The 25,702-nt window shown below is 34.7% G+C and overlaps 3 protein-coding genes and 1 non-coding gene across 5 annotated transcripts; 3 read left to right on the forward strand and 1 right to left on the reverse strand.

Annotated features, from left to right (window-relative positions):
- Positions 1-1,448: 1,448 nt before the first annotated feature.
- Positions 1,449-2,627, forward strand: LOC127082496 (uncharacterized). The gene has a single exon (XM_051022743.1). The coding sequence runs from the start codon at positions 1,449-1,451 to the stop codon at positions 2,625-2,627; it is 1,179 nt and encodes a 392-aa protein (XP_050878700.1).
- Positions 2,628-5,549: 2,922 nt separating this feature from the next.
- LOC127087180 (dolichol-phosphate mannosyltransferase subunit 1) lies at positions 5,550-8,369 on the reverse strand. Of its 2 annotated transcripts, none has more exons than XM_051028043.1 (9): positions 8,127-8,369; positions 7,913-8,028; positions 7,498-7,597; positions 7,327-7,360; positions 7,180-7,256; positions 7,058-7,083; positions 6,811-6,975; positions 6,602-6,716; positions 5,550-5,797 (listed from the first exon to the last, which is right to left on the reverse strand). In XM_051028043.1, the coding sequence occupies exons 2-9, from the start codon at positions 8,020-8,022 to the stop codon at positions 5,693-5,695; spliced, it is 732 nt and encodes a 243-aa protein (XP_050884000.1). In that variant the 5' UTR covers positions 8,023-8,028; positions 8,127-8,369; the 3' UTR covers positions 5,550-5,692. The 2 variants fall into 2 exon arrangements, with proteins under 2 accessions (XP_050884000.1, XP_050884001.1); XM_051028044.1 differs by having other exon boundaries at positions 7,970-8,028; positions 8,127-8,312.
- Positions 8,332-8,403, forward strand: TRNAG-UCC (transfer RNA glycine (anticodon UCC)). The gene has a single exon. It is a non-coding gene; the product is annotated as a tRNA-Gly (tRNA).
- Positions 8,404-8,587: 184 nt separating this feature from the next.
- LOC127087179 (PGR5-like protein 1B, chloroplastic) lies at positions 8,588-11,171 on the forward strand. The gene is made up of 7 exons (XM_051028042.1): positions 8,588-9,022; positions 9,092-9,154; positions 9,241-9,327; positions 9,851-10,088; positions 10,209-10,282; positions 10,525-10,620; positions 10,788-11,171. The coding sequence occupies exons 1-7, from the start codon at positions 8,810-8,812 to the stop codon at positions 10,869-10,871; spliced, it is 855 nt and encodes a 284-aa protein (XP_050883999.1). The 5' UTR covers positions 8,588-8,809; the 3' UTR covers positions 10,872-11,171.
- Positions 11,172-25,702: the final 14,531 nt, after the last annotated feature.

The following is a 25,702-nucleotide window of genomic DNA, read 5'->3' on the forward strand; positions in this document are numbered from 1 at the left end:
GAAAATCGTTACCTTAATGCATAAGGATGTGATGGAACCTCGTTACTAACCGGGGCTAACAAGGGTATGCGTGTGAATGCTCATACAGTTAGTAATTCAACACATCCTCCTATGCTCTTGACTCCTTTATGGGCCGCCTTGCACATATGTCTATATAGTGTCACCAAACAAGCAGAACCCCAACTGTATGTATTACATTTTTCAATGTCTCATACTAAAGGTAACCAAGAAGAATGCAACAAATTATGACTCTTATCTGGCATTAAAAAAGTAGCAATTAAAAGTAAAATATAAATTTTTGCATGAAGAATATTTTCTGCCTCGGTCGGGTTAGGGTTATTTTTTAGATGTGTTAATACTGCTTCTAACCAAACTATTTTGACAGAAGCCCCATTTTTATCCGAAGCTGTTGGTTCGATGCCCAAAATTTTCATGTAAACATCATTGGTTACGTTTGTTGGGCCATTAACAGCTTTACCATGGATTCGGAGACCGAGTAACATACTCACATCCTCTAGTGTGATAGTACATTCACTTGTTGGTAAATGAAAGGTATGTGTCTTCGGTCTCCATCTCTCTAACAATGCAACAATTAGTTTAGAGTCTACTTTTAGACTTGCAATCTTGCCCACATTTGCAAAACCGACTAGTTCCAAATACGGTATTATAACCGCACTTGGTTGAATGTATGTATGCGAATGGACCCGAAACCTACCGTCTTGCTGAAATTAAAATAAAAAATGGTAATGAATATTTGATGTGATATTTACATATTGAATTTGTGAAATAGATTTGAAAGAGACTTACGTATTCGGCAATGTTTGCCGCCGTCCCATGGTGTGATTCGCCCATCCATAACAAAGACATTTTGGAAGGAAGTGTAGAAATTGAAGAGAATAAAGATTTGAAGAGAGTAAGTATTTGTGAAATAGAAATTGTAGGTAAATGATGAGAAGGAAGTGTAGAGGTAAGGATTATTTATAGTAATAAAATATAATAAATATATTGGTTAAGATTTTAATTGGTGATTTGACATTGCATGGAATGCATGCAAAAAAATTTGGTAAGGAATCCTGCAAGAAGAGATTCCCACGCTGATGGGAAATTGCACTGCGCAAAAGCCTATCTTAAGGCTCGTGACTTTGATGGACGAGTTATGCTTTGGTGTGTATGAGCTCGTCCAATGGAATGGCGAGGTGATGCGTTTGCCGTATGGGCTTGTCCAATGGAGTGACGAGTTTACTCTTTTAGGGTTTTGGCTCGCCCAATGAATGGACGAGCTAGTACAGCCTAGGGATCATGCTTTCTCTCTCTTCCTATTAAATGAATATCTGCATGTGATTTGTATAGGATTTGGTTTACTATAAATACCACTAACATCTTCGTTCATTCTCACCAAACCAAATCTACATTCAGACCTCCTAAACTAAATCAAATATTCCACATCCATGGCTCAAAGAAATTTAATTGTTTTTATCCATTCCGAAGGGTCCCTTTTCACAGATCCAAGTGAGAGATTCTCATTTTGCAATACGAATTTAACTATGTTCAAAATCCACATCAACTCCGACTTTCATCATTTAAAAGACTGTATTGAAAAAAAGTTGCAACGTTATGTTAAAGACATCATTTATCGTCAACCATTATTTAATGGAGATGATAATACCGTCTTTTACATAATGACACCCATTGAGACCGACGAAGATGTCAAGTCGATGTTTCAATGTCATGTAACATTATCTCAATTACCCACCATTGAGATATATGTTCGTCTAGTCGATAATCTTGAAGAACAACCGAGTCACAATGAAGATGTTGAAGAACAACCGACTCACAACAAAAAACTCGGTTATCCAACGCAATTTGTACAGTCACACGACTATGGAATGAGTCAAGCCATTGACGAAGAGCCGACTCAAAATAATGAACCTTTCATACCAAATGAAGAGGTAGGCGGGAATAGTGAGGATGATCTTGAGGAGGTTCGATTTGAAGATATATTTGGTGTTAGCGATGACGATGGCAATGAGGACATATTCGACACACCGACCGTTGCCCTAAGAGCGCAACCAATTAGTTTGTACAACCCACCTGCGCACATGCAAAACATAAGTTTGGATGATGCTGAACCAATCTCCGTTTTTGGCAGTTTCATACCAACTCACAATTCTGACGAAATAGAGGAGGGCATCGAGTATGAAGATAAGGAAGAGTGTGTTCTGGCGTTGCAACAATGGCATATAAAATGTAGTCTAGATTTTTCTGTGGTTAAATCTGACAATGTACGTTTTGTCATCAAATGTAGAAACTCAACATTCAATTTCAAATGCAGGGTCTCTTTGCGTAAGGGCAACTCAAGGTGGAAAGTTGGTAAGTCTGGTGGGCCTCATACGTGCACAACCACTTCCATGTCACAAGACCATACAAAACTCAGTTCAGAAATGATCAGTAAGAGCATAATGGAGCTTGTAAATCGGGACGCTTCTCTTAAGGTGAAGGTTATCATCGCTCATGTTGCTGATAAATACAGGTATATCATATCCTACAAAAAGGCATGGATTGCAAAGTGTAAGGCAATTGAGTCGCTGTATGGAAATTGGGAGACATCTTACAACGATCTTTCGTAGTGGATACTGGTAATGAAAACATATCTACCAGGTACCATTATAGAATTACAATCCTTACCTGTGATTTCAAATGATGGTTCATACCTGGGTGACCAAAGGATATTTCATCGTCTGTTTTGGGCGTTTAGACCATGTATACGTGGTTTCGCGTATTGTAAACCAATTGTGCAGGTTGATGGAACTTGGTTATATGGCAAGTACAGAGGGACTCTGTTGATGGCTGTGGCACAGGATGGGAACGGGAACATATTTCCGATAGCGTTCGCATTGGTTGAAAGTGAGACAAAGGAAGCTTGGAGTTTCTTTCTTAAGAATTTAAGAATGCACGTTACCCCCCAAGCAAATCTATGCCTAATATCAGACAGGCATGAATCGATAAAGAGTGCATACAACAACCCGAAAAATGGATGGCAGTTTCCTCCTTCATCACACGTCTATTGCATTAGACACATCGCGCAAAACTTCATGCGCGAGATTAAAGACAAGGATTTGTGCAAAATAGTTGTTAACATGGGTTATGCGTTAACAGAGGCAACATTTAACTACTATCGGGGGAAATCCGAAGAACAAACAACGATGATTTATCATGGATAGACAACATCCCTCGGGAGAAGTGGGCAAGGGCATTTGACGGAGGGCAACACTGGGGTCACATGACAACTAACCTAGCAGAAGCAATGAACTCGGTGCTAAAAGAAACCTGAAACCTTCCAATCACTGCACTAGTCAAATCTACGTACTATCGTTTAGGATCACTATTTGGTAGAAGAGACCATCAGTGGACAAAAATATTAGCCTCTGGACATGTTTTCACTGATAACTGCAACAAGGGGATGGCTGAGGAAGTCATCAAAGCTAACACGCACAACGTCATGCAGTTCGATCGAGAGAGATTTTATTTCATAGTCCAAGAGAAGATTAATCATAATGACGGTCGACCAACCGGAACATTCAGTGTTGATCTGAGGAAACAACATTGTGACTGTGGGAAATTTCAGGCATTTCACTTACCTTGCTCCCATGTAATCGCAGCATGTTCCAGCATACGCCAGGACTATTCCATTCACATTCCAGACATCTTCAAAATTCTTAACGTCTTCAAGGTCTATCAGGAGAGTTTCCTAGGACTTCCCCATGAGGAGAATTGGCCACAATATGAAGGATTTACTCTTTGCCACGACGACTCTATGAGAATGAGAAAGAAAGGGTGCCCAAACAGCACCAGGATTAGAACCGAGATGGACGACGTTGAGAAGGAAAATAGAAGGTGTGGAATTTGCCGTGAAATAGGACACATGCGTAGGAAATGTCATAATGTTGCAAGACCATCCCAGCGACCATCCAAATGATTATGTTGTTGTTTTAAATATCCGTCCAGATGATTATGTTATTCTTTTTAATTATTAACTACTATGCACGTAATATATATAAACCATTGTGTATTTATAATGTCTTTTGGGAACAAACAATTATGAAATACATTTGATAATCAAAGGCTTATGGTTACAAAGTACGACCACATTAACTAAACAACAACAACAACCAACACAACTAGTAATTAAAAAACTAATCAACAACAACAACTAACACAATTGGACCTTCAACTCCTCTATTAACTTCACCACTATGTGCCGAAAAGATACACTGGACATCTTCATCATTTTCTATACGATCCAGGTAATACATGTACGTACCATCGGAGCTTGCATCAGTCAACGTTATGTATGGACAACGATACTCTACTTTCCTCACCTTCATACGACGCCCGCCCAACTGTCGGAAGGCAGTGTGGATGGCTGAAATCAGCGTTCTGAAATTCCATTGTGGATCAAGGCAAACACTCATTTTTTCACCGTGTCCATAAAATACAAGACCACAAACAGACATTCTGACCAAAAGAAAGAATTTTGTGATCTGAGTTACATTTCTACAAGTTCTGCTATTTCTAGAAAATTAATACTTGAATACTCGGCCAATCATTGGCCGAGACAGTACAAACACAAAGCAATTGTTCGGTCATTGAATTTTTGGCGGGAAATATATCATTCCCAAAAAATTATTGAAATTTTGGAGGGAAACATATCAATTTTATTATTAATATATAAGAAAAAAATTATTTCTATTATTAATATTCTAAAAAATAATTATTTTTATTATTAATATTTAAAAAAAACAATATTAGAAAATTATTATTATTATAAAAAACTATTATTATTAACATTTTATTTTAAATATTTTGGAGGAAAACATATCAATTTTATTATTAATATATAAGAAAAAAATTATTTCTATTATTAATATTCTAAAAAATAATCATTTTTATTATTAATATTTAAAAAAAACAATATTAGAAAATTATTATTATTATAAAAAACTATTATTATTAACATTTTATTTTAAATATTTTTATAAAAATATTATTATTATTTTTAAAAAAATCAATTATATTAATTAAATATACAATTAATTAAAAAACTATTTAATAATAATTAGAAAACTATTTAATAAAGATTTAAAAAAAAAAAACTTCCTTCACACGCTCGGCCAATGAATGGCCGAGCCTACCCAGCGAAAATTGGGTTTCTCACACTCGCCACTTTGATAGACGAGCCCAATAAGAAAAAGGGGACAGATTGGGATTTTTTTTTCAAACTGGTGTATAATGGGAGATTAATTTCAAGAAAGGGGCACTTGGGGAAAAAATTTTAGCTTTGTTCCTGGATGTAACACAGTTCACAGAACCTTCTTAGTACTTAAAGTTACAAAACCCAACTTGTCAATGACCTATGGTTTAAAATTTAACCTGTTAAAGAAATCTTCTAGACTGAGAAGTTATATTTCCTTTTAGAACGAGTCACATGTTAACGGTAGGTGACAGAAAGGGAAAACCAGAAACTGGCTCCGCTAAGTCACACTTTCGGCTAAACCAAAATAAATCATATCATCAATATTTTCCAAGAGTTATATACCCGGGTTATTCAATAAGATGCTTCCTACAAAACTTAAATACACAAACTACGAAGACATACATGAAAGACATACATGAGTTGTTATCATTTATCTTTTTATGTTGTCATCAGAAGATATACTAGGCCTTTTAGGTATTCAACGATCTCCGATCCACCAAGCTTTGAACTTCCGTAAACTCTATCAACAAACGTGATTGGAACCTGCACACATGTGAAAATAAGGAAGTTACAAAGAGAATAATGAACACGGTGATAAGCTTGAACAAGGTAATTTCATTAAGAACTCTATGTCATCTACTCGACAAGTATTTGAGAAGGAAACGAGTAGCAAACACAATAGAGAAAAAGAAAAGCTAAGCCATCAGGCATTCGAATCCTCTCCTGAAATATATGCATAAATAGATTTAGATACGAAGCACAGGAAAGAATGAGGTATGACTGTCATTCAAATTGGCAATGTTAATATCAAACGAATGCTTCAGATTAATAATATGTCATACAAAACAGAATTCATCAGCGACGAAGTCAGTAATTTGAAAAAGTGGTGAGAAAGCAAAGCCACTGCTACAGCTTATATTCAACATATGGATACTAGAATGTCCGCTTGAAAATACATGTGATTGCATCAACAGACACAACACATACACATGATCAATAACAATTGACTCAGGCAATTTCCCAGGTCAACCGGAGTCATGGGATTAGGGTGTATATGCATTGGCAAAACATCTCTAGATTCCACCAGCAGACATTTGTAAGCTGTAGCCAATAATAACTCATTGAAAATGGTGTTCCATCATTCAGTTTACACGTTTTATGAATAAAAGGCAGTACACATTACAAATCAAAAAAAGAAAAATACGCCAGATATATCAAAATATGTATAAATGAAAGGCACATATAGTGATGATCAATGCTACAACCAAGTTCATTAGCTATGAAGTCAACATAACAACCAAGTTCGCATAAAGAATAACCATCAGTTCACAAATTAAGCAACTGCACCTCTTCAATATGGTAGCCTTTTCTGGATGCTCGAACTATCATTTCCATTTGAAAGACATATCCCTTACTAACGCAGCAACTAATGATATCTTCAAGCGCTGATTTCCTATAAAGTCTACAAAGAACAACAATACATCAATCTCAAACCAGCCAACATGGGAGCAACAACGCTATCCAAACTGTTTAATATCCATTATCGAGCTCTATACCGAAAAGACCCTGTCAAATCTGAGACACCGGGCCATAAAAGTGTTTGTGCAAGAACATTAGCTCCCCTGCTTGTCAGTTTCCGCATAAGATTCCATCCATGCACACCACCGCCTTTAACATAACGAGTCCCTGTAACTATATCACCACCAGTTTCCAACTGCTTTCTGAAAAAATAATAGGAAGAGTTAAGTTGTTGCAAATAAGAAATAACAATAAAGCAAAGACACTATTGAAAGCTTTTCTTACCTAATGAAGCCTGGCAAATATTTTGGCTGCAGAAGAACTAAGCAGGTCAGAAAAAAGAATAATAAAATAAAAATACAATGCTGCAACTTACAAATTCTCAACATGTGAACTGAATAACTTACATGGTGTGATAGATCAGCATCCATAATGACAACAAAATTTCCAGATGCATGCTTCATGCCATGAATATAAGCCGTTCCTGCAAATTAATCACATCAAATGCCAGTTTTTTTATCAAAGATCAATTAGTAAAAGTATCAGATACATACCTAAACCCATCTTCCTAGGTCTGGCTCTTAACAACTGTAACCACAAGAATAAGCATGGTTACTCTAAATGATACAAAAGGAGCGAGATATATCTCAAAAACTATAATAGACCACAAATTACTAGTCATTAAATTACATATGAAAGTTCAAGTTGTAAAACTCAATGCTTACAATCCGATCTTCTCCATAAACCTGCTGCAGTTGTTTTACAACCTCCTGAGTACCATCAGGACTTCCGTCGTCCACAACAATAACTTCAAAATCAACATCTCTATAGGATCAATGGAAAGAAGTTTTGTCAGTCTTGTAAAATAGTGGCTTTGGTGGTGCTACATCGTAACAGAATTCAAACAAGTCATTATTCTTCTGTGTATGCTATTTACTGCAAAATGTTGCAAAAAAAACCTGCTATAGCAATGCGGAATTTGCATTCTACACTAAATTAGGGTTGAAAATTGTTTGCATTATACACATAGGATTCATAGGAACATGCATATATTTCGAAAAGGTAAAATACCTATAGGCTTATAAACAATATTCACAGTAACATACAAGAAAAAAAAGATTGAAGAGATGTAGAAGTTACGAAAGGTGTTTGAATATAAGGTAAAGAATGAGACTGATGTTGAGTCGTTCATTATACGTAGGAACGATTATACTGTATTTGTTTTTCTGATTCCGATGCTGCTCATCCATTCTAATCTGAAATTGGAACAAATATCAATTTAAAGGAAAACACAATAGCGGAATCGCATCAGATAAATTAATAAGAAATGGAAAAGATGAACGGAGTTTCTCACTGTTTCTGGTGGTCGACGACTCAATTTCGACGGCGTTTTCCGGCAAGTTGAGTTCAGCGACACTCCGATTTGTTTCTTTCTGATACATACAACTCAGAGGTGAAGTGGCTGAGTTTTTTTTCTAATTTTTGGAGCTCTAGTTTTTACTTACTTGCTTCAGAAAATGTATTGATTTAGAGATTAATGTGAAAGCTTCAATCAACAAGCGTTTGTAGTCCAACGGTTAGGATAATTGCCTTCCAAGCAATAGACCCGGGTTCGACTCCCGGCAAACGCATTTCACATTTTTCCTGAAATATTAATTTTACACGTTATAGTATTTTGTCAATATTCTCTATGAAAGGTTTTGTCTCAATCCAAAGAAATTCATACTCCAAAGTTAGGACCAATGAGATTAATATCTATATGTGTGGTTTAAACTCTTTCCCATATTTGTGTGGTTTGTATTTATTTTTTATATTCAAAATTCACATTGTAATGTGGCTTGCACAATCTATGTTTCTTTAGTCTTTAAGAAATCTCATAACATTTTGGTAGTAAAATGAAAAAGTAAAATAGAAAAAGTACTACTAGCATATGCTTACAAAATTACAAGAGAAAAAAAAGAGATAGACATGAAAATATATATTAACGCGAAGTTTTAACGCAAAATCAGAGAGAAAGAAAGAAGGTCCAAAATTGGGATGAATATGTTGGCAAGCACGAGCAGCAACACCGCTTTGGGTGGATGGACGGTGCTGCAATTATCCAAAATCAGAAGCAACCGCACTGTTTCTTCTTCATTCTCTCTTCGGATTTCGGCCACCTGCGACGACCGTCCTCATGGTCCATCTTGTATATATGTCGGTCCTCTTCAAACCGCCACCAAAGAGACCCTTGAAGCTCTTTATTCTCAGGTAATTTCAGTCTTCACTTTTTCTATAACACTGCTTCTCATTTTTGAACATGGTGCTCTTTGGTAATAGGCAAGAGATGCATATTACAGAGGAGAGCCTTTGATTGTTGATGACATGTTTGATAGAGTTGAGGTATCTTTCTTCCCCAATTCATATATGCTTCTTAACTTGTTATATTTACACTGCTCTTAGGAATTTTACTCATATTATGGAAACAGTTGAAGCTTAAGTGGTATGGTTCCAAGTCAGTTGTTAAGTATCCTCGATGCAGTATCAGAAGGCAATCGACCTATGCGGATGCTGAGGTAATTTTCTTCACAAGTTTAGATTAATAACTTATGACATCATAATATTCATGAAAATTCAACAATTTCAGTTGTTGATACTTTAAGTTGTGGTTGCATGATGCTCTTAATAATGTTAAGAATGTGAATTTGAAAGAATGATGTCGGGTTACTCCTTATTCACTTTTGATGTGGCAATCAAAGTTATTATTGAGAAAAATTCAAATGCTGCATTGATTATAGATAAGACCTAAAAAGAGTTTATGAAGAATAGGTATCGCTCATCTTGAAATTGATTTTGTCTGGTTGAGTTATGTTCAATAACAAATTCTGATAGTTATATAAAATTCATGTTTCTGATTTTTGTTTTGAGAGGGTGCTATTTTCATGTTGTGATATGTTATATTTCTGTTGAATATCTCTAGTTTTTACCTGTTTTGTGACTCATCTGGTTGTTAAGGCTCCTCAACTCCTTTTTTCCTTCTCTTCTCTCTCTATTCTTGGTTTATTCACCTTAATATTGAATGATGTGGATGTAGGGCAGGAAGATCTATCTATGGTTTTTACATTGGCGAGTACATGGACCCTATTTTTTGCATTTGGTAGTTCAGCATGTGTTGGACCAATGTTTTACACCATCCGCTTGGCTCATCAAAATGCATTGAACTCAGGATTATCGTATGGTAGCCAAGGATCAGAGCTAGGGTTTCTTTTCATGGTGAATACCATTATCTTCATGGCACTCGGTTTTGTCATTGGATATCCAGTTGCTTCAGCTTCAGGTAAAAATTCTTTTCCCGCTAAACAGACTCTTGGAACAACAAAATTTCTGATTAGTTCATTTCAATGTCGGTGTTTCTATACTTGTATGTTATTTAAGTTCCTTTTTTGTTTTTTCACAGTTAAAGTACTTCAAGGCTTGTGGAGGAACGACTTGGCAGCACTAAAGGGTTCGTGTCCAAATTGTGCAGAAGAGGTTAGTCATTGCCCCTCAACCGTTGCTTGGTGTCCTTGACTAATGATCTTGTTTGGATGCAAACTTTAATCTTGAAATTGGAATGAGATTGAGTTTTCTAGAATAATCTAAAATTAATTAATGACAATTAGCCATTTGGAGATACTTATGGAAATAAAAGTTTAAAACAACTAACAGACATATCATAAATTATTTTCATAAGCTCTTTCAAAGTGTCTCAAATGAGTTTGATTATTTTTCAGGTATTTGCGTTTGTAAAAACAGACAACTCTAACTCACCCCATAGAGCAAAGTGCCATGTATGTGAATGCTTATTGGAATTTTGCACCGAGGTTGAGGTAATAACATAACATATATTGCTTTTACTTCTTGCAAAAGGCAGTTCATAAAATTAGGCTGCTATTTGATTTCACATACTATTGAGGATAGAAATATACAGTGACAAGCACGAGTTGCAAGAATTATTCTCTTTTTGTAGTATAACACACGATGTTATCATTTGCAGCAATCAACTTCAAGATTTGGTAGACAGTGGGTTTATGGGCGTATTTACCTTGTGCGCAAATCCAGACGCCAAAGGGAGCTGTAAATTTTCTGAAAAATATTAAGGATAAGGAAAGAAATACAAGCAACTTGTGTTTAGTTTTAAATTTTAGTTTTAAACAGTTATCTGTCTGTGAAGCCAACTTGTACACTTCTAGCTAGCAAGAAAGGAGTTGATATGTCAATCACTGGGCGCCTGATTTATTTGATTTTGTTGTGTTTTTATTGTCAACAGTTGTAGTTTTTTTTGGATGATTATGGATATTGAAATGTAATCTTGGAGATGAAAGGTCAAATGTAAACCAGCATGAGTTGAAATTCAATAGTTAGCCATTAGTACAATGAAGTACACTGGTCTCAGCAAAAATATATTGGATCGCTGTAATATTTTCACAATGCTTTTAACTATCCACCCTATATATACCCGACTGTTTGGCCACCCTCACTGCACACTTGTTTTCCTCCTCTGCCAGTCTGCCACCTTCGCCTCCACCAGGATGATAAAACTCTCCACCTTCGCCTCCACCATATATATTTCTTAATCATCATGCAAAAATATTTAAATGCTATTAGATTCTGGAGATGCATTTCCGCACGCATCAATTTTTGATTTAACGTTAAATTATTCCGGAGATGTATCTCCGTTTATTTTACGGAGTTACATCTCCGTAACGTATCAGAACAACATGTTTTATATTATGTTTTGTTTACGCGTATTCAAATGAAGATTTATAAGCGTTATGTACCGTGTTATTCGACGATATTTAAACTATACAATCAATATACAAACAATGACGTACATAAATCCAGATGGTTCAAAAATGTCATATATAAATAAAAGACCAATAAATGACAAAAAAGATCGAGAACAACGATAAAGTAGCATGATGTCAAAATAAAATGCAATACATAGCACTACTATTATATACTAATGCACTAATGTGTATGTCGGACTACAATGCCTCTTTCTGCCCTGCCTCCTCGGCCATCAATCCCCCCGTCCTCCGGCGCTATCTCCGGTACATCAATGTCCCTCGTGTCTCCGTCATGATGGCATCTAGGACCTGCCTCATATCATACCTATCAGAAAAAAAAATACATTTGTCAATATCTGACTGCGCAATCTCCACAATATGATGACATCTAGGCAAGACATCCTCAACATGATCTAACTGTGTCCACTTCTCCTCTGGTATCTCCTGATGAGCTAGCCTAAGTGGGTCTCCTAGAACACTTTACACCATATACGAATGCGACACCCTGAACAACCACCTGATGTACCCGTCCACGTAGCTCCAGTAGCTTGAGGTTATGGTACTTTGTGCCTCCTCCGATACCACATGACTCTTATAATCATCAAATATGACATCCATCTGTCTACGTGTCAAAGCAGGAAGAGCAGATACAACAGGGTGTTTGGGAATGGTCTGAGTGTAGCCGAACTGTTGCATAACGCGCTTGGGTTGATGAGGAGCAGTGAGACGTGACCTGCAGGCCAACCATCCAGAGTATAACATTATCTTATCAAATGGTCGCATCTCACGGTGATCGACAAAGTTGTTGAAGTGCATGTCCTCGACAACCAAGCGGTCAAGATACACTCTGAACGGACCAGTCTCATGGTTCCCTCTGAGAGGGGAAATTAACAGTAGCACGCAGTATATCCTCAGTGTAAGGCAGTACACTCGCCCAGCTGGAGATGTGCGGAAAGTGCTGGAGAATCCAAGCCTGAAAAGTTTGAAATACTCGAATCATAAGTAATGGTGTTGTAAAGATGAAATGAAAATGACACATTAAAATTAAAAGACCAAACATATTGTCGTCAGTAGTGTGATGTTGCATGTGGCCTGCTTCATCTTCCACCTACAACCCTCTGATAGCTTCGAGTACAAGTAGAACAAACAAGTGGCCCCGCAGTTGTACTCATGTATCCACTCGAAATCCTGGAAGTATCGTAGGTAGACGATATTTGTACAAGTGACACTCTTGTCCACAAAAATCGCAGTGTCAATTAAATATAGCAATTATGCTTTCATAGCATGTGATCTATGGAAAGTCACATGTTCGTCATCACTTGTAGCCTGATTTGCTCTCTAAAGCTTTTATGTATATACCTTTTTTAGGTATGCAAATCTAGCATGTGCCCCCCTGGTCTTATCCAACTCTGCCTCCGCCTCCCTTGAGTTAGCCCCCAGATAGTTTACCATCATCTCGAGTGCCTTGTCTTTGGTAATCCTCCCATGATCTAGGAGTCTCCCCCTAATAGGAAGATATAGCAAACACGAGACATCGTCGAGTGTGATAGATATCTCACCAAGCGGGAGATAAAATGACGAGGTCTCCATGTGCCATCTCTCCACAAACACCTTAAGCATCCCATGGTTGACCGTAATATAATCGGTCATGCACAAGTCCTTCAGGCCAGATAAGGAAAAAGCAACATGAAACTAATATTCATTCGGCTGAGGCAAGCTAGTAATCTTTCGCCCGTGATTAATAAACTTCAACGGATTATGGTCTTGAAAAAAATAAAAAACAATGTCACAAACTTGTCAATTAAAATAAACATAAATTAAAAAGAATAAAGACAACTACTGCTACCTCTTCTTCGTCCTAGATATGTTTGGCAGTATGGTTTGGATACAGAGGTAATAGTGACAAATCTACAGGGCATCTTCCAAATGCCTATGGCTCAGCATCCACGGTAGCCTCAACCTCCGAAGATGGAACTGACTCAGCAGCATCAGCAGTAGGAGGTGGCAGTGGTGCCTTCTGTAACACTGGTGACTCAGGCACTTGAATATGTGAAACTTGAAGTCTGCGAGAGGATGAAGAAAAAAATATGTCCGGAGGTGAAACCTGTCTCCTACGAGAAGAAGAAGATGGATAAGTGTAGCGGGGTTTTCGTTACCTTTAGGTTTATTGACTAAACCAAAAGTCAACATACAATTCGAGTCGCCACCGCACTTTTATTTGTCCAAAGGAAAGGCTAAAAAGCGAACAAAAGCCGAGGTAAGAAGTTTTTCAAATAAAAAACTAATAAAAATGTCAGAGATCTAGGTAAGGGGGTTGGTTATGAAATGGGAAGGTTTTACGCACCAAAAACATTCTTAGTACTCTAAGGGAATCCTTTTTACAAATATGTGTTGTAGGTTGGTATTTGTGAAAATATTTGTGCAAAAGATTGGAGGGATGAGAGAAGAATAGATTATATTTACAAATTTTGTTGTTTGAATGGATGAACCCATTGCCTACGTACCATCACAAAGGAGGATCAAAACCTTGTACTTCGGGGTAAAAATCTCAAAGATTGATGAATTGATTTTAATCAAAAGCCTCAAGATCTTTTGTTATTAAAGGGAGAAAACTCAACCTAAACCAACAATCCACCATGTGAGGAAGGCTTCAACATGCTAGTGAGGGGTTAATCCTATAATAAGCATGGAAGGCTTATAATCCAACACTAAGGATGAGGTGAGATTTACATCAACCACTATGATAACTCAAACCTATGACTAATGTTTTTTAAAAGATTTTAACAAGTGGCCATTGGAACCACAAAACAACTTGAGTATTGATGAAAATGAAGTCGAAGTTGGATTAAGATTTATTCACAATGAGTATTGATGAAAATGGTTTTGAAAAGTCAAAGGCTTAAGGCCTAGGTTTCTAATTTGAGACAAAGTCGAAGTTTAGAGAAATAATTTTTGGCTTGGTTAGAGTGGGGAGAAGAAGAGAAGGGCTAGTCCTAAAGCACACAAAGATAAGAGGGGAAAGATAAACCCTTGGAGTTCCTTTTCTTGGAATCATAGAGATGATTCAAGATGCTCCTTTCCTTTGGACTTAGCACACACAAAAAAGCAATCAAACAATTTGAATTCAAGCTCCTAGGATCTCCATTTGGCTTGTCTCTTAACTTGGCTACTCATGACAATGGTCCTCTTTTCACAATCCCAAGATGGAATCCCTATCACACAAGAGCAAACATCAAAAAGTTCACAATATAATAAGGGGAATGGACAAAGAATAAGTTTGGATGAGAAGTCCTTTAAGATCAACTTTGGATTTTAGTATTCTAAAGGCATGAGGCCTAGTTGCTCTTCAACAAATTTAGAATTCTAAAGGCATGAGACCTAGTTGCTCTTGAACTCCTTTAAGCAGAGGTAAGTCATAATTCTAAGTCCTTTCTCCCTTTTGCATTTGGTTCACACAAAACAAACACAAAGCAAACACAATATAACAATATATTTATATACGTTAATGGACTCAAATGAGCAAAAGAAAAATGACATAAACATAAAATATGTGCTCAAGTGAGCAAAGGGAAAATCAATATGAATAATGAGCAAAAAATAAATGACATTAAAAGTAAATGACAAGAAAATTAAATGCTCAAATTAAAGTTAGTAATTAGTAAAGGTTATGTTAGCTTGTCATAAGACAATGTAGCGCTATGTTAAGCAGTCGTAAGTGGACTAATGTAGTAGTCACACCTATCTGAGACCGGTCAATAAAAATATAGGCAAAGAACACAAGTTAGAGATCATGACTAGTAAGCCAAGCTCCATAAACTTGCCATGCCAAAACAAAAGGGGAAGGGCCTTGTATTGACTTTAAGTAATTTGCTTGACCAAGAAGCAACCTATCTTGGACACAAAACAACTCACTTGATCATGGATCAAGTTGAGTTTGGTTTGGATCAAAGAAGGTTAAACCTCTCATTTGTCAAGACCAACCATAAGACTTTAACTCATTGACCATTGATGGAAAGAATGGGATGAAGATGAAAGGGATGGGAAAATAATACATCAATCAATTTCAATTGGTCAAATGTGAATCAAATCAACATCAACCAATACCAAACAGAAAAGAAATGAAGATAGCAAGTCAACAAGTCCATAATATTTTTTGGTATTTTTTGAATTAAAATAAAATGCAAATAAAAAATAATCAAATAAGGTCAAACCTCAAATTCAATTCAAATCAACTTTGAAAAGTCCGATTAAATTCTCATAGGTTCAACATGGTCAAACAAGCTTTGACTAATTTTCTCACCAATTTTTGAAATCAGAAAGTATTTAAAAACAATTAAAAACACTAAAAAAATAACACAATATGAACTAAAATCTCAAATAAATCTCAAATCAAATAAGAAATTGATGAGACTATTTTTCATTGACTTATCATGATCCATAGGTGCTAGGAAAATATTTTTGGATTTTTCAAAAGTCAGAAAGTATTTTAAAATGAATTAAAACTATTAAAAATAAAATAATTCACAAAAAATATTAAATGAAGTCACAAAAATAATTAAAAATCAAAATATGAAACTAGATTTTTCAAGAAAATTTTTGGAATTGGTCTCATATTTTTATGACTTCAAATAAATTTTTTGTGAATTTTTGAAAATCAATTGAATTAACTGAAAATAAAAGAAAATAGAAATAAATGAAAAATGCGCAGCCACATGATGGACTTCATTAATTGACGTGGCAAGGAGAAACGGTCCAGATCATGAGGAACACGGTACAACCAAGTCAAGCGCGCCACAATGTGAATTAAATAAAGTAAGCATAATGGATGAATGAGATTAAAACGTGGCATTCAGATCTAAGGGCCAGGAAGTAAGACACGTTGATGGTGGTGGTGGAAACCACCGTCTTCTCCGGCGAGCCAACAGAATCCGGCCACCAGTTGCAGAGAAAAAAGTTTAACAAAAATGGAATGTAAGGACATGGAAATGAAGCTCGTGTGATGGAGATCACCACTGTATCCATAGATCTTCTTCACTCTTCCTATGTTGAGAGAAATGTGAAGTGGAAGATCATGGTGTTCAAACTGAAAATGCGCGAAATGGAAAATTGAAACCACCATTAGCTTACCTCAAGTGTGAGGAGTTCAGAAAACCACACAAACAAGAGAATACTACATTTAATTGCAAGTTCTAGATCCAAAAAGTTTGAAGGTATACCTCTGAATTGAAGCTCTTCAGGCCACGATTTCTTTAAGATCTTGGCTCCTCTTTACTCTAGGGATGCAGTGGAGATGAAAGGCTAAGGAATTAAGCTTTGAAGATCAACTAATGATGTTGAATTTGAAGATCAACTTATAAGTTATGCGATCTTGGGACATATGAAATTAAAATTGAATGAAATAATTTAATATTCATGTTTTGATTACATATTCATGGTAATACAAGCGTAAGTAGTTGTCAATGTTGTAGACGTCCTACAAATCCTAACATCCAAGATGTTGCTGTTGGAGAACGAAACTTCTTCCAATCTAATATGACTGGTGGCAACGGAAACCCTCCTTTCATATTTACCTTATTAAAAAAATAATTAAAATATTAAGTCATATATTTGATAAAGTAAAGTAAGTCATATATTAAATAAAGTAAACTAAGCACCTGGACCCAATGACTTTGGTTTACAAAACCAATGCAATTAATGGAGACATTTGGTGAATGTGAACATATCATAGGAAAGAAAGTCATGCACGGATTCCCTAAACAGACAAGTACAACATTATAACAATTCACTATCAAGTAACCCATATCTGGTAGAGTGATCCGTTGTCGAACACGGGTCAAAAACGAGTTTAAAATGTAGTAAAACGGAAGCGACACTTGAATGTCGTATCACAAGGACTCTTGAAGGTTATAACCAAACGAATGAAAAGAAGGGTTTTTTAAGGTTCAAGACTTAAATTGAAGATGATTAAAGGTAAAAGAAAAATTGATAAATAAGCTAATCTATTGTATCGATTTCTGACTTATCATCAATTTTTATAATTTTAATTCCCTAGCGGATTCAATCACATTCGATTATAATACCCACTGACAAGCGCAATTGGTATTATATGATGTATCTTCCTAATTTCGGAATTAAGCAAACTGATTTAAGCAGGCGCGAATTAAGCAAACGCGACTTAATCAAACACGATAACGAAAAAGTTACGCTAACGTGATTATAATTAAGGATCATACAAACAATCAAATTTAATCAACTCTATCCTATAAGAAACAATCGAATTAAACAAACGAAAGTAATTGAATTAAGAAAACGAGTTTATAGAAAGAATTGAAAAGAAATCGAAATTAAACTGAAATTAATAAAAACCTTAAAGTGGAATTCGAATACAGCAGATCAACTCTTTGGAAATTAGCTCTCCATGGTATTCATATGCCCTATTCTCTATTTCATGAATTTTGAATCCCCCCAATCCTAAAACTACTAAGTTGTTTAAATAGAGCAAGGGAATTTGGGTCTAATAGCAACCGACTTGAAAAAATACAAAATCGGCCCAAAAATTAAGTATTTTCTTAAGTCTGAAAATAAAACAAATTATTCGACTCTTATTCACTCCGAATCAGCTTCCGACTTTAACATGAAACTTTTATCTTATCTTCTAAGCTTTCCAACGCATATTATAACGCATTAATCCGATCCTCGTAGCTCAAGTTATAATTTGCATAGTAACAAAGTATCAAATAACTATTTATGCTGAAAATAAAATACTAAAATAAAATAAAACCAAAATAAACTTAAATACTAATAAAAAACACACTAAAATAGTAAAAATAATAGAATAAACTATATAGTTGCCTAAGTAGAATAGTAGAAGAATGTGCATCAAAATGCACTGATCAAATTCCCCCACACTTGAACTTTTGCACTCCGAGCAAAATTATAAATTCAAAACTTAAAACAGAAAAAAAAAAAAAAGCAAATAAAACATGCAATTCAAAAGTTTATCAAGATACAAGGTACAAGCAGAATTCTAAGCCTAAACTTCAAAAATATGGTGTTAGTGAGCAATTTCTTGTGACATTCTAAGAAGATAGGGAAACAGATTACTAAAGAGTACATCCAAAAGTAGTAAGATCCTCACAGGATTAAATTCACTCAACTTTTAAGTGTTTATGTTAAATGTTTACACTCAAAGCACAACATGAAAGTTAATACTACCATAAGCTTGAAAGACTCTAACATCCACAATTGAAATACATGCACACAAAGATCAAAATGACTTTTATTTGGTTGTAACGTGACCAAGATAAGGGTGAGATAAATCCTAAGGGGGCACTGGGCTAAAATTCAAAGAGACAAAAGAGACTTGAAAGAAACTGCGGGAGTTGAATTTACAAAAGATTTCATTCACTTCAACAACTCTATAGTAACTGTTTTTATTCATATTTTCTTCTCCTTTCTCTTTTTATTTTTTTTTTTATTTTTTTTTTCATAAGGAGTATGTATTGATATGTATACATCATTCTATTTTTTTCATTCATTTTTTTTCTATTTTTCTTTTCTTTTTCTACCAACTTCTGAAATATTACAAACATAATTATTCAACCCCACACAACTCCAAACAAGACTCTTTTAACCCTTTGAATAGGGTGATAACATTGTTTTTCACTTCTCGATTTGTAATGAGTTTTAAACAAAAAAAAAGATAATAGGCTCAAGGGGTTTCAAACAATGGATGATATTATTTCAGGGTTGACTTTTTGGCTAACTGACTAAAAAATAAAAAATAAAATTGTCTTTATCATATCAGTGTGCACAAGTAAACAACAACAACAACAAGAGTCAATTCAAGTTTTAGAGACAGACAGACATGAGTGAATCACATAAGAAAGAAAGAGATGGATTTTTGTATGTTATCCATATAAGGCTCAAAATCTCACAAGGTTAATTGATCTACCACAAATGATGTACAATTTAAAGTTTAGTCCTACCTATCATACTAAAAATGCACAACAAATTTTTCATATCACAACACAAGACTTTAGTCAAGAGAACTAAGAAAGATACTCATAATTGTAACTCAAAAACCAAAGGAAAAAGCATGCAATTTTTTTTTTAAGAAAACAAACCAAAACCAAAACAGAGGAAAACTGAAAAGAAAAAAAAAACAAATCAAATAAATGGTTCTCTCCCCCACACTTAAAACATACATTATCCTCAATGAAAGAGTATAAATATAAAATAAGAGTGAGAGAAAGGAAAGAACAAATCGAGAAGTCAAGGCGGATAAGTGATTGCATAAACAACCTTTCCCAAAGAGAGCTCTTCTACGGTCTCTTCTTCCAAAGTCAGGTTCTTATGGAGTAGCTTTGGATAGTGTCCATTGACCTTGACATTTTGATTAGTGTATTTGCCTTGTATTCCAGGATCAAAGAAGAATCTCCGATAAGTAAAAGTGTTGAATGAGCATGTGAAAGTGATCTCTTTTTTCACAACATCAAGAATCAAAGAATTACGGGGTTGTCTCACTACTTTTGTTTCATCTTTAAGTGAGATCATATGCATATATATATATGGATGGGCTAACATCACGAGTGTCAGCAAAGGTCCATCCAATTTCCTTATGTTTCTGCTTAAGTTGAAGCTTTGATGAATAATATGAATCCTCAGGAAATGATTTAGGCTCTAAAGAAGGTGGTTGTTCAATGGATGGTATGTTTGGGGCAGCCGGGATGTCAAGAGCTTCAGCTACATAAACAACTTCGTTTACACTATGATCCTGCAAGGCAGCATTAATCTCGAAAAAATTGGAAAATCAGCTGAAAACAAATCAGAATAAGCTTCATCAACAACTTCAGAAAGCAACTCTATTTGGAAAACAGAATGCTTTTCCTCGTCAATCTTCTTATTTTTCAGTACTCTTTGTGGGAAAGAGATTGGTGATACATACTTTTTTTCAGCCTCAACAACAATAGAAGGTTCAGGTTTATTTCCAGGTGTTACGCTAACAATTTTTTTATTTTTTCTGGGGCTGGTTCTGTAAATTTTTCGGATCTCAAGGAAAATTCACTCATATTAGGGCCTTTTGGATTAACTACTGTTTGGGTAGATAGTTGGTTTGATCCTTGAGCTTGTTGCATAGTATTCATTGAAGTGGCAAGTTGTCCAATTTGTGTTTGCAAAGTCTGAATATTATAACTTGTTCGCTGTTGAAATTGGAGACTATTTACAACCATTTGCTTGACAAGTTCCTCTAGTGAAGGTTCAGAAGGTGAAAAGGTGGTTACTTGTGGAGGGTTATATGGTGGTGGTGGTGGTGGAAGGGGTAGCATCAATTGTTTCACTAAAGAGGTAAGTTCATCAATCCTGATTTCTAGAGTTTTGTTGGAAGAAAGAACTTGAATCTCACTCACACTTTTTGCTTGGACCACAAAATTATCTCTTGTTGTGAACTATTGGGAGTTAAGTGACATGTTCTCAATCAAGGATTTGACAGCAGGATATTCAATACGCAAAGCATTATAATCAACATCAAGGGCAACAAGTTCTCTCAGAGTTCTTTGGTCAGCCATGTTAAACTCAATAGAAAAGAAAATCAACAAACAATGAGAAAATACATAATTAATTCAACAATATAGCAACAAATAGGAAGATACCGACAATGTCCATATTAAGTAAAAACAATTGTAATATGGAAAAAATGATTAAAATAAAAGAAACAAAATACAAAAACACGAAAATTAATCTAATAAAGTCAATTAAGAATTTTGGAAATTTTTTTCAGAATTTTCTGAAACTAACAAAATAGAAAAAAAAAATCATAAAAAATAGAAAAATAAGGAATTTCGGGTTTTTATGACGGCTTCCACTATTTAGTCTCTAAATAAAGGCTTTTGATCCTTGAATTTTTTTCCTAGTTAATCGACAAATAATCGGAATAATTTGAGACAATTTTCTTAAAAAAACATTTTTTTTTATCCTAAAATGCAAAAAGACCATAACGCAAGAAAGTTAGGGGAAAAATGCTAAAACAGAACACCTATGACTATAATAATGGTTAAAATCTACAAGAGTCCCCGGCAATGACGCCAATTTGATCCATTGTCGAACACGAGTCAAAAACGAGTTAAAAGTGTAGTAAAACGGAAGCGACATTCGAATGTCGTATCACAAGGACTCTTGAAGGTTATAACCAAACGAATGAAAAGAAGGGTTTTTTTAAGGTTCAAGACTTAAATTGAAGATGATTAAAAGAAAAAGCAAAATTGATAAATAAGCTAATCTATTGTATCGATTTTCGACTTATCATTGATTCTTATAATTTTAATTTCCTAGCGGATTCGATCACATTCGATTACAATACCCACTGACAAGCACAATTGGTATTATATGATGTATGTTCCTAATTTCCGAATTAAGCAAACGGATTTAAGCATACGCGAATTAAGCAAACACGACTTAATCAAACATGATAACGAAAAAACTACGCTAACGTGATTATAGTTAAGGATCATACAAACAATCAAATTTAATAAACTATATCCTATAAGAAACAATCTAATTAAGAAAACGAAATTAATCGAATTAAGCAAACGAAATTATAGGAAGAATTGAAAAGAAATCGAAATTAATAAAAACCTCAAAGTGGAATTCGAATACAGCAGATCAACTCTTTGGGAATTAGTTCTCCATGGTGTTCATATGCCCTATTCTCTATTTCATGAATTCTGAATCCCCCCAATCCTAAAACTACTAAGTTGTTTAAATAGAGCAAGGGAATTTGGGCCTAATAGCAATCGACCCGAAAAAATACAAAATCGGCCCAAAAACTAAGTATTTTCTTAAGTCTGGAAATAAAACGAATTATTTGACTCTTCTTCACTCCGAATCAGCTTCTGACTTTAACATGAAACTTTTAGTTTATCTTCTCAGCTTTCCAAGCATATTAGAACGCATCAATCTGATCATCGTAGCTCAAGTTATGATCTGTCTAGTAACAAGGTATCAAATAACTATTTATGCTGAAAATAAAATAAAACCAAAAATAAACTTAAATATAAAAACACACTAAAATAGTCAAAATAATAGAATAAACTATATAGTTGCTTAAGTAGAATAGTAGAAGAATGTGCATCAAAATGCATTGATCATAGAGTCAACCATTTTTGTGGTGGCTGAGGACTAACAGAATCTATCATCAAAGATTTTCTCACTTCTGCTAACCGATTATCAAATAACCTGGCATATAAACTTGATCTTTCTTTGTCTATTATCTCCAACTCCAAGTATCGACGAACCATTGGTTAACCATCTACATCATATTTATGCAATGATGTAATGCCTCTAAATCTACAATTACCATGTGACACAACATTAACTACATCTTTAATATATGACCTAATATGATTAGGAAATTGAAGAATGAAATGTTTCTTTGATTGTGACTGCTTCTTTGATAATTTCAACTTTTTCGAAGCCTGTGATGGTTGAGATTGCCTCTATGAAGATTGAGATGCTTGATCAACATATTCATGGTATGAATGGTCCCTATAAACATCATATCCTACTGGGTCTTGTCCCTTTCTTCTTCACTCCTCCTTTGGTTTTTAATTTCTCTGGTGTGGATACAATGTAGTCATTATGGGGTAGGCAAGTTCATAAACCTTACTTTTTAATATCTTTTTCCCAATAACATCTAGTGACCTAAACCTTTTCTATAATTCATTTATTACACTACTCATATCCATATCTGATCCATCATCTACATCTACCTCTAACTCAACTTGCATACTTAGTTTCCTCCAATGAACATGAACAACATCTATTGGTATTGGTATACCATCAAGTGTGTATCTTCCTAACTCACTAGAACAAGGTAACTCATAAAATGTTCTAAGAGTACAACCACATATTTTTTTATTAGTTCTAACATAATCAACTCTCAATAACTCTTCAGCAATGTGTCTCAAAGCAGCTCGAGACACTGAACCACGCAGATTACCATAAAATAGACTTATGTACGCGTGCTCAACTTCATAAAAATGTTTTTGAAAAGAAGCTCCAATATTGCTCAATTGTAACTTCAAGTTGTTATTCATAACCTCCCAACATTTGACCATATCATTTATACTATTTCCCAAGATCTGCTTTAACTTCCAATGAGCAGACTCAACCCTAAAAATAATGCATATTTAAAATACTAAAATAATACATATTAAAAATATAAAAAAATACACAGTAAAAAATATTTAAAAGAAATACATATTGATTAGTCGTGGTGTTACCCAAATGTAGCACTCGATTAATCCATGCTCCAACAATCTCTGTCTATGTGAAGCCAATCATGTGCCTTTCACATAATCAATAAATTCATTACAATTAACACATGCTTGCTCAAGTTGTTGCAACCGTTGATCATACTCAACCTCGTCACTTGCCCATACAACTTCCATCCATAATGTGTCGATCGTCTTTTGCATGTCATTAACCACATATTGCTTGCATTTTACACCAACATTTTTGTTAATGTGAAATTGACATAGCAAATTAATCGACCTTGGAAACACAATTTCAATTGCTTTCATCAAAGTAAGATCTCTATTTGTCAAAATCACTTGTGAACACAAATCTTTCTTCATAAACAATCGTTTAAGCTTATCCAACACCTAACAAATATTTCATGTCTGTTCGGACTCCATATACGCAAATGCAATAATAAAAGTTAACTCGGTTGATGTCATGCCAAAAATTTCAAACAGATGTTACTTATATTTGTTTGTCTTGTAGGTGATGTCCATAACTAACACTGTAGGAAAAATATTCAACAACTTAATTGAATCTGGATGGGCCCAAAATATATCTTACTCCATTAAACATAGCATACGTTCTTAATAAGCTTAAACAAATGTTTGTATCTCACTTCTAGGATCTCTTATCTCTTTTTCTATCTTACTCTTATGCTTATATATTTGCATGATCCGAGTACATTCTCTGAATCTCGCTCTTGCAAGGAAAGTAATATGTGTCTAGGTGAGACATGTCTCCTTGTTAAATCAATAATATGTTGCTTCTCATCTGTGGTCAACCTACCAACAAATGAATGACTTCTAATCTATCAGGTAAACCATGGTTATGAACTCTACATTTTACATCAACCTTTAATCCAGACCCATCTTCCGCCGGAATCGACTTGATTTTAAATGGACGTCCATATTATTTTGTCGCACTTTGGGTTTCACTATCAATATCCTTATATTTCTCACCTTTATCACAACCAAATATTAATTTGTTACTTCTCCCTTTCTTGTCTGTTTCAGTATCTGAACGAGTGATGGTAACAATTACTTTATTTCGGATTCCATCCTCTTTAATCCACCTTATCACCTCTTCTTGTGTACCAAATTTTTGAGTAATTGAAAAAGTATCAGAAGTATCTATATGTATTTGATTTTTATCGCATATTTGCGGAGGAATTTTCATACCTGAAGCATAAAAAAATTGTAAAAAACATACATTTAGCAAAGCAAACCGGATATTTTCATAAAAGAGTTCCGGTACACAAAATGAACAAACTGGATAACTTGTATAAATGTGTTTCGGTGCACATAAGTGTATAAAACGGGACACAATATATTTTTTTCACAAAACAACTGTAACTCTTTTAGTCAGTCTTTCAGAACTAGTTTTGCTATACACCTGAGCTCTTTTAGTAAGTCTTCTGAAATGAAAAAAAAAACATATCGGATGTCATTTTCAAAATCTTCCGGTGCGATTATTAAGATGTGTAATTTTTAAAAGTCTCAAATGAATAGTAAAAATAAAAAGTGAAATGATAAATTGACTAAAAAGAAATAAGGATAAAATTAACATTTTGTAAAAAAAAATAGAGATATAGGTATAATTCTAGAGGTATGAGATAAAAAAAATTCTTTGTTGGATTCTATTACCTATTTAAATCGGGATTTATTTCGCATTGAAGTATATTGTTTTGATAATTTTTCTATTGTAAATTTGATGATAGTCGAAAGAATTTTTAATTTGGTGCACCTTTTCCACTAGTGAGAAGGGGAGGGAGACTAGGACTCTAGGCGAAGCAGGAAAAAGAAAAGGAAATAATTTGGTGGAT

The sequence above is a fragment of the Lathyrus oleraceus genome, chromosome 5 (assembly GCF_024323335.1).
Source record: "Lathyrus oleraceus cultivar Zhongwan6 chromosome 5, CAAS_Psat_ZW6_1.0, whole genome shotgun sequence".
NCBI lineage: Eukaryota > Viridiplantae > Streptophyta > Magnoliopsida > Fabales > Fabaceae > Lathyrus > Lathyrus oleraceus.

Bases quoted from the DNA above. Each gene is read 5' to 3' on its own strand.
- LOC127082496 (XM_051022743.1), top strand. From the start codon at position 1,449: ATGGCTCAAAGAAATTTAATTGTTTTTATCCATTCCGAAGGGTCCCTT.
- LOC127087180 (XM_051028043.1), bottom strand. From the start codon at position 8,022: ATGGATGAGCAGCATCGGAATCAGAAAAACAAATACAGTATAATCGTT. The intron at 6,976-7,057 runs GTAAGAAAAGCT...TTATTTTTTCAG, and splicing joins TATTTGCCAGGCTTCATTAG to AAAGCAGTTGGAAACTGGTG. The intron at 5,798-6,601 runs GTGCAGTTGCTT...ACATGTGTGCAG, and splicing joins AAGGCTACCATATTGAAGAG to GTTCCAATCACGTTTGTTGA.
- LOC127087179 (XM_051028042.1), top strand. From the start codon at position 8,810: ATGAATATGTTGGCAAGCACGAGCAGCAACACCGCTTTGGGTGGATGG. The intron at 9,023-9,091 runs GTAATTTCAGTC...CTTTGGTAATAG, and splicing joins TTGAAGCTCTTTATTCTCAG to GCAAGAGATGCATATTACAG. The intron at 10,089-10,208 runs GTAAAAATTCTT...GTTTTTTCACAG, and splicing joins TCCAGTTGCTTCAGCTTCAG to TTAAAGTACTTCAAGGCTTG.